General features: G+C 26.4%; 1 protein-coding gene across 1 annotated transcript; it reads right to left on the reverse strand.

Moving 5' to 3' along the window:
- Positions 1 to 252: 252 nt before the first annotated feature.
- LOC115715792 (acid phosphatase 1) lies at positions 253 to 8,962 on the reverse strand. The gene is made up of 3 exons (XM_030644464.2): positions 8,352 to 8,962; positions 7,344 to 7,556; positions 253 to 623 (listed from the first exon to the last, which is right to left on the reverse strand). Exons 1-3 carry the CDS (start codon positions 8,768 to 8,770, stop codon positions 446 to 448), a joined length of 810 nt encoding a protein of 269 aa, XP_030500324.2. The 5' UTR covers positions 8,771 to 8,962; the 3' UTR covers positions 253 to 445.
- Between the last annotated feature and the right edge of the window lie 1,131 nt (positions 8,963 to 10,093).

A 10,093-nucleotide genomic window follows, 5' to 3' on the forward strand; every position in this document is an offset into this window, starting at 1 on the left:
CGGTTACCATTTTTAATTAAATTTCTTGCCTTCCTTCTAGATTGAGATATAACAACCATATGATACTAAAAAAATACATTTCTTATCAATCTAATGGTTCAAAAATTATTGAAGTGTGACATTCCTCAAATATAACTTGACATTTTACATAATTGGCCTTAAAAGAAATCAGAAACACCATACTTATGTCTTTTATTTATGATAAAATTTTTATGTTACATTAATAATAGTTTTTGGTTTAGTTTTTCATTCTTTTCCTTTCATGAGATTGTTTTTTTTTTCCCCATAAAAAAGGGAAGAGATCATTATTATTGACAAATTTTACTCTTAACCATATAAAGTCTTACAATACTTAGTCAAATTAAAAGTCTTACAATATATTATGTTTGGACTTTAGAGTACTTGGCATAATATATATTTGAAAAGCGAAATAAAGCTAATTTAATTAAGGAACAAAGTACATGGGATTGGGCAGCTTAAAGGTGCGATTGCCCAAACATTCGCCTTGAAGATCACTCCATTGGTCTCCCACATTGCCCCAAATTCTATAGCCTTCTTTCATTATTTGATTCCGAATACTAGACTTGTATGCCACTGCACTCTGTCCCTTGTATGCAACACTCCTTTCTCATTTACAAAACATACAATTCAGAAAATTAATAATATGCAATATCTTGCTATAAAAGTTAAATAAAAACTTACTATTGCTCTACTCATCAACTATATTCACTTCATGATATACACTATCCTGATATGTTTATATATTCAATTGAAAATGTCTGGGGTACGTTTTGGATGGAAGATTGAATGATAGTGATAATGAAAATAGGAATGAAACAAAATTAACTTTAATATGTATATAGATAATTTATAAAAAAGGTTATTTTTTTTTCATGGTTTTTCTACCTATTTTAAATGGAATAGTCATTCTATTAAAATCATAAAAAATTATTTTCTTCAAATATTTTAATACTTTAAAATACAAACAAGAAATATAATAAAATTTGATTAATATTTTCGATTCTATAATATTACTCCCTACCAATATTATTACTTTAATTTAAGGGGAACTTTCATTTTTATAGCTTTTAAAGTATATGTTTGTAAAAATATGATTTTTATTTTTTTTTTCAAAAAAAGTTATTTTATTAGAAATTTTAGAAAAAAGATAAAAAAATGAAAAAACAAATATCATAAGGTACCTAGTTATCTCTTATGGTAACTTTTTACCCTTTTCTGGTTACCCTTAAAATAACTTTTTTGTAAAAATAAAAAAATTCATTTATTTGCACAAAGTAAAATAAACCCATAAAATTTGTAGTTCCCTGATAATTTTATCTCTATCTATTCCCCACATCATAAGGCCTCTAGTAAAGGTCATATCATTGCCAATTTGCCATTGGCATTCACTAAATCATGAATTAAGATGTGAGTCGTTGGTTCAGTCCATAAATCAAATTCGAATAACATATATGTATTACCTATAAATAGATATTATTTTGAAAATTTGAGTCTCTACTTTTAGTTTTACTATCTAATTAAAAACAAATTCTCATTTTTACATTACTATTTTATGATATGAGGTTATTATAGGTTGAGAGAAATAAAAAAGATTGAGTTTGAGTTATATATTTTTGATATAGTATTTAAAAAATAGATTGTTTTTAATTATGTACCTAAATTAGGTATAGAAATTCAATTTTTTTTTATTATTGATTACTAGATCAAAATAGTTTATTTTTTTTAAAAAAATTGATATTTATATATAGTTTATTTTTTTTTTATATAGTAACTATCAAAGCACATATTCAGAAGTATTTTATATATAGTATCACAGATCCCTAAAATATATATATTTTGACAACTTGGTCTCTAAACTTTATTTTTTAACAAATTAGTCCACAAACTATATAAGTTTTAACCAGTTGGTCATCAAATTTTATTTTTTGGTAATTGGTCTCCAAATTTTTATTTTCTTAGCTAGAAACATAAAGTGCTCACTCTTAAATGATAGTATTTTATTTATTTATTTATTTTAAATAATTTTATATTATTAATCTATTATCAAATTAAATAAAGATATATTTTTTATTTATATGTATTTTTTTTTCAAATATGCCAAAATAAAAAAAATAAGAAATAAACAATTGAAAAAGCTCAAATAATAATTTTATTATTTTTTATAAACTACTGAATTAAATTATATTTTAGATTTTATTTTTAATTTATGCACCGTGGCAAAGTCATGAAAATTTACCAACTTTAATGTAAAATTTAAATAATCAATAAATATAAATATACAATTAAAAAATTATTAACATTATAAAACTACATATTCATAAATCAATATTAAAATATACTATAAATGCTAAAAATAGAAAAATGTGAGGGGTTGATATTCTCTTTAGCAATTATATGAGTCTCCTAGTGCTTATATTTTTTTTCTTATTAATAATATATATGAATAAAGTATATTAAAATATTTTCTTAAAATATTTAATTATTATAATTATATATATTGTATGAATATTTTAAAAAATAAATATAAAAATTATTAATATAATTATTTTTATCAAAATATTAATATTAAAAAATAAAATTATTTGAATTTAATACAAAAAAAATAATTAAAGTTTCAATAAAAATGTCAATAAGAGTGGGGACTTAATGTTATTAAAAAATAAAAGTGTGGGGACCAATTTGCCCAAAAATAAAATTTGGGGACCAATTTGCTAAAACTTATAGTTTGGGGACCAATTTATCAAAAAATAATGTTTGGGGACTAACTTGCCAAAAATTATATAGTTTTAAGGACCTGCGATATAAATAAACTATCACTACAAAAAAGCTACTTTAATTTTTAGTGATAATCTTTTAATCATAATATAAAATTTTTGTGACTAAATGTGATTTTTAGTCACAATAAAAAGTTACTTTTAACTAAAACATAATATTTAGATACAAGTTATCACCAATTTAGTTTTAGTCACAACAAGTACTGTTTTAGTCAGAATAAATTATGATTTTTGTGACTAATGTCTTTTGTCACGGACTTTTTAGTCGCAACATAAGAATAATGATTTATAATTAGTCATAATTTTTTTACTTTTAGTTATAAATTTTGTTGTGATTAAAAATTAAATTTTTTTATAGTGATATATATAGGGTAATACTATGGTAGGACCTAGCAAAAGTTCCCTACCAGTAGGGAACTTTTTTTTTACCGTTGATTTTAGATCTTGTGGTTATTATGATGTAAGGTATATACTCTTACTATAGGACTGCTTGTATACAATTAAAACTTTATACATATTATAATAATATTTAATAATATATTTATTTTAAAAAATAAAATAATATTAATAATTAAAAAATTTATTAATTTTCATTTTTTAATGATTATTATTTTTAAAATTAATTTAAATTATTTTTAGATAGATGTTTATTTTCAAAAAATTTTCTAATGTAGGATCGCTTGAATGATTTTAGATGCTCTTTAATTGGAACTGTACCAACTTGCTTCTCCTAAGCTCAATTTTTTGGCAGAAAAAATAATATCTAACCGAATTAATTATTTTTTTTTTATAAGTAGCGTCTCAAAAGAGCAGCCAAACAACAACAACCTAAAAGTAAAAAAAAAAAAAAAAGACTAGGTGTAAACATAAAAAAAACAGTATAGTAAATTATGAAAAGCAAAAAAAAAAAATGAGTTTAGAAAAAACAATTCTTTTTTGAAAATAAATACCAATATAAAAATAATTCAAAGTAACTTTAAATAAAATAATAATAATTTAAAATAAAAATTAATAAATTTTTTAATTATTAATATTATTTTTTAAAAAAATAAATGTTATTAAATATTATTATAATATATATAAAGTTTTAATCGTATACAAGCAGTCCTATCGTAAGAGTATACACCTTACATCATAATAACCACATGATCTAAAATATTCAATGGTCAAAAAAAGTTCCCTACCGGTGGGGAACTTTTGCTAGGTCCTACCATAGTCTTGCCCTATATATATGGGTAAATTGCGACATAAATACCTAATGTTTCGATTTTATACACTTAAATACCTAATATTTATTTTTGGTGAGAAAAATATCTAATGTTACAATTCTCTTATACCGTTACTACCACTTCCATTATTAACTTATAAATATAGACACGTGGAGGGCTCAAATGCATTACATTTATTAATTTTATTTTAAAATTTAATATTCTGAATATTAAAAACTAAATATTACTTGTTTTTTTTTTTTTTTAAAATAAGAGAGATGCAATACTAAATTACCATAGCCTAGTGAACTAGTGTAGTATATGAAACATGATTATCGAATTGAAGTGCTAATATCATGTGAAAATTCTTAATGGGAAAAAGTTTTTTTTTTTTTGAAAAAGTGGCATTTAGTTTCTGATATTAAGAATATTAAGTTTTAAAATAAAATAAAAATAAATGTAATGCATCTGAACCCTTCACTTGTCCATATTTATGAGTTAACGAAAGTGGTAGTAACAGTGTAAGAGAATTGAAACATTAGGTATTTTTGCCTCCAAAAATAAACAATAGGTATTTAAGTGTATAAAATCTGAAACATTATTAGGTATTTATGCCGCAATTTACCCTATATATATTCAATATATAGAAATTTTGATAGTATTATTGGTGAGAATAGCAACATTATCATATTTGATCCAATTTTTTAATCTATAACCAATCTAACCCAAATAAAAGTTGAATGTTAGCTCAAAATTTAGTTTATTAGTTTCAAAATCCAATTCAGTCATTAGAGATTTTTAATGAAGAACCCTAAACTATGGAAATGGTGCTTAGAAAATTAATCAAAATAAATAAAATATAGTGGTGTTGGATACCACTAATACCTATAATATTAAAGGTACTTTACGGTCAAATTTCATAAATTTTTGAGTTTGACACGATCAATCCCCCTTCTTGAATTTTTAGGGGTAAAACTCCCCAAACTTCGATTTTATTTTTGTCTCTACTTTTTCGTCCACTTTGGTCTGTTAAATGCTAAGGTAAACTGTCATAAGTGTACATATGGCAAATATTTTTGTAGTCTATCTAATATTAATAATAATTTAAATATATAATTAAAAAAATTTTACAATTTAAAAAATAATTTTTTTTCTTTTCTCTTTTTCCTTCTTCCTTTTTCTTTTTCTTTTTTTTTTATTTTTCTTTTTTTTTTGTTTCTTCCTCAAAAGCCTCGATCGCCCCCCCTCTCTCTCTCTCTCTCTCTCTCTCTCTCTCTCTCTCTCTCTCTCTCTCTCTCTCTCTCTCTCTCTCTCTCTCTCTCTCTCTCTCTCTCCGTGCGGTGCTGGCAACAGACTAGGAAGGAACACCGTCGATCCTCCCCTATCAACTCAGATTGACCTCTAGTCCTTTTCTTGAAACCCAAAATCTCGAAAACCCTAAACCCGAAACCCAACTTCCTTTTCTCCTAAGTTCTCTCGTTGTCACATCATCAACCTCTGCCATCTCAGGCGAGACAACCTGAGAGCTCACGTAATTCGAAGGATCCTCGCCCCTCACGAATTCTGATGTTGCGCCAAGTGTTTATTTGTTTTTTTTTTCTCGATTGATTTCATATTTTGGTTTGTGGTACTTGTGATTTCAGATCAAAATCGATTGTGGGTTTTTATTTTTGTTTAGGAATTTAGTGCATGTTTGGCATCATAACTAAAAAACTGTTTTTTGTTTTTAAAAACAGAAAATTATTTTTTGAAAACAATTTGGCTTGTTTGGCCTTGTTTTTTGAAATCAGTTTTCAGAAAACAAAGTTACAAAAAATAAGAATTTTGAAAACAACAAAATGTTGTTTTCTGTTTTAAAAACTAATTCACTTTTAGTCAATACTGTTTTTAAAAAACACTAACCAAACATGAATTGTTTTTAAGAACTTCTAAAACTATTTTTTATTCTCATTTTTAAAAACAATTTTTTGAAACCAAAAACAAAAAACAATACCAAATATGCTCTTAGTTTCGAAATCAATTGTGGTTTGTGATTTGTGGTATTTGCAGTGGTGGTGGTGGTAACGCAGAAAAGAAGAATAAGAAGAAGAAGCATGAAAGAAGAAGAAGAAAAGGAAACGTAATTATGTTTTTATATTTAAATTATTAATATTAGGTGGACTAATAAAAATTTGAGACTTTTTCATTTTTACATTTCAAAACAATTTTTTTTTTTGTATTTTTACGGAATTCTACATAGAAACCCCTATTGCAACTAGCGCTGCAACCTAAATTGCAACAAAAAATTATACAGAAACCTTTATTGTAACTAGCGTTGCATCCACTTTAGAAACCCAAACCGTAAATTTGAAAAAAAAAGTTAAAAAAAAAATATATAGGGTAATTCCCCTAAAAATTTGTGGATGACCAAAATGTAGAGACCAAACAAAATTAGTTTAAAAAGTTTTACCGAAAAATTCAGTATTTATTTATGTTGGAATGGCATGGTTATTCAGAGGTCACTTTCCTATATTTTCCTTGTAACTTTAAAATATTAATTTGGTAAGAATATTGGTGGTTTTTCCACTCAGCTTAAAATTTCAGCGCCTCTTTCCCTCTCCTACCAAACCCACTTAGTAAAATGAATTAAAAAAAATACAAATATTCCCTTTGCATGGATGTTGACTAGGACAGGTCGCAGGTCTAGCAGAGTATTTATATAGAACAACTTAATTGGGTTTCCGATGCGTGTAGGCGAATCTATACGCACTTCCTCTCTTATATCTGGCACCATTTTGGGACTTGATTTTCTCATTAATTATATTAATTATCGTATACACTTGTATTTCTATGTAAATTTTTCATACTAACTATTCTCGATCATGGCTTTAAATTACGAAGAGACACCTATACATGCCAAAAACTATTATGTTTATACGCACTTATTTTGTATTTAGAAATGACATGAACAAAGAGAAAAAGTCGATCGTCATATTGAAGAAGAGCATGTATAGGTTGTTTTAGTCAATTAAACCATCATAACAAACACGACAACTTCGTCGCACCAACAAACCTTATAATAAACGTTGTCACAACATAGTTTGGGTTAATTATTGTAAAGTCCACCATCAGCAGATAGCAACATATGAGATAAAGTTAATCATCATATATTTTATTCCGACATATTTCAATAAAGAAAGCGGAAATTTTGGAAAAAGATGAAGAAATTTGTTATATAAATGTGATGTGAGTCAATGTTAATGATAAGTAAATGTGTGACTCATATAATATTTACTTGTGATGATTATGAAAATGGAAAAAACTATACATTAAATTAATTTATTATATGGTTATTAATTACCTCATGATTAGCTTTTGATAATTGTAAAATCCTTGATTGTGCAAATTATGAATAGTTGGGTGGGCGAGAGTTTCTTCATCTCTGCCTGTTATAAGGAATATCTTGAATCCCATGTTTAAGAGTTCGTTAAACAATGAAAGCATACCAGGAACTGCTGGACACCCCCCTCTCATTGCCCATTCCTTGAATCCTGATGGATCATATGGGTCGCACCTATACATAAATAATTATTTAGGAAATACTATACATCATGAAAATTTATATTGAAAATCTATCATGACATGATATGCCATAATTTATTTATTTATACATAAAATTATTTTTTAATAATTATATTACCACATCATACTAATCATTCATGATAATTTGTCAAAATATAAAGCATTCCTACGTAATTATTATTTGAGAAAAACGGTAATTTTTTATTTCTTATCTTATATAAAATATAAAAATGTAATCTTATAAATTTACTTTAATATTATACATGTATTATTATTGTAATCAAAAATGGATTATTTTTTTTTCATTATTTATAGTAGTTAGCAATATGATGAATTTAAAATTGAAAAATCTTAGTGTTATTATTATTATAAAAAATACACAACTTTTTTTCAATTTATACATAATTATAACCTGCTTAGAATAGAATTAAATATTTTAAATAGTATATTATATATTGTCTTTTATAGTACCCTAATTATATATATAGTACCTTAAAAAAAACCGGCTTCAAAAAGAATTAAATGTTTCAAATAGTAGATTATAGTCATTTTTTATATCTCTGGATAAAATATGTATAGTAATTTTTTTTTTTCTTTTAAAACAAAGAAAAGTAAAATAAAAACATATATATTTTTTCTTAGGTTGTCTAAATTCAAATGATATAAAAATGATCTAATAAGATGACAAAATGAATCTATTAATGCGTACTAAAGGAAATTTATTATTGATAATATTGTTCCTAATCAATTGCAAGAGATATTTTATATTATTGATTTAATAACTTACCCATATCTCTTTCCCTTGTAGTAAAAAACATTTGATATGCAAGTATCATCAACATCAAACACCCAAGCATCCATGCCATCGGCGCTGAGAGTTATGTCACCAGCGTAAGCCAATATTTGATCGATGATAAAGCTAACATCCTTTTCGTACTGCCCACCGATCATGTACCTTTCCACATAACTGAGGCACTGCGTCGGCACTGTCGGCCATCCCCGCACATTGTTTGCTTCTACCGCCACCCTCCAGCTTAGGCAGTTTTCCTCTTGTACTGGTGGAACGGGCAGAGGCGGCGGTGGCTGCCGAACGCAATTCGATCTGCCCCAGTGGTTCGGCTTCCATTCGCCGTTTGTTTTCGACATCAACGCCAGGAACATTAGTATCAGCACCTCACGTACTCTTTGAACCATCGTTCGAATCATAGAGAGATATATGTATGTTATATCTATCTCTGTTATTTAATATAAATTTCAGTTCTACAATCTATACTTCTTATTATGAGTTATATGTATATGTATTTAGTTATATATATAGAGATATTTAAGCTTTGGAAAACCACCTTAAATAGGCTTGTCATTTCTCACAAATGGAATGGAATTACTTGTTTGAGTACCTCACAAAAACGTCGTAAAGTTGATCAGAAAATATATTTTTATTCTCTAAGTGGCGTACGTGTAATGGCAGCATCTTTGTTTTAGGGCATTCTTATTGATCATTAGTGGTGCTTAGCACCTTTAAACATGTCATGTTGCGATTGGCTAGTAAAATTACTCAAAAATTATTATATTAAATTATATGAGATTCAATACTTAATTAAACCAAAAAATATTGACATGAAAAATGCTAAGCAAACTAATTATAACCTAGCACACTAATTATAATTGACAACAAACTGAAAATAGTTGGTCAGAAAGAAGGTATTGGGGAAAGGAAAGTCAAAATAAGTAAATATTTTAAAAATATAAATGTACACATAATTATAAAATAAAAAAATATTATAAAAGATAGCAATACTCTTATAAAATATTATAAAAGGCACTGTGCCAAATAGAAATGCTGTTATAAAATACTAGAATAACATATACATATATAGTGATTAATTAATTAATGAGTATAAAACAGATCTTATTATATAAACCTGATATTAGTCTTTTGCGCATTAATATTAAGAAGTGATAAGGTATATATGTAGATCATTCTACAATATCCGCTCCTTGCGTGTGGTGCGTTTAATGCTCTTACTTTTGCCGGCCTAAGAAAGACCTGCTCATTATCGTAAAGAAAGGTATAACATATCTTGGATCCTCGTCCTCATCACTTATAATTATATATTATATAATCGAGTACATATAAATTTTCACTATATCTTACAATGGGTCGATCGGTTTCAATATTTTGGTAAATAACAATTTGAATCTTGTATCTTGATGAATAAAACGTAATAATACACTCAACAATAGTATTGTTGATCATTTGCGCAAAGAGCTTGTTGATCATTTGCGCAAAGAGCCAAACTCTTCCCAACCTTGCCTCTGGTGGAATTCTTTTTGGTACTTTAACATCCCTTCGAAGATAAAACATTTTGCCTTCCAGGGCCACAAAGAACTCTTTGCTCACTCTCACAAACCTACACAAATGAACCATTGTCCCCTCCCCGATTTGTTCTAGAAGCAGTTTTGAGCTAAACAATTTAAGTCATGCCTTATTTTTTTGCAAATGTATCAAGTTTTATTAGAAAAGTATGC

This window comes from Cannabis sativa, chromosome 5, assembly GCF_029168945.1.
Source record: "Cannabis sativa cultivar Pink pepper isolate KNU-18-1 chromosome 5, ASM2916894v1, whole genome shotgun sequence".
In the NCBI taxonomy this organism is placed as follows: domain Eukaryota; kingdom Viridiplantae; phylum Streptophyta; class Magnoliopsida; order Rosales; family Cannabaceae; genus Cannabis; species Cannabis sativa.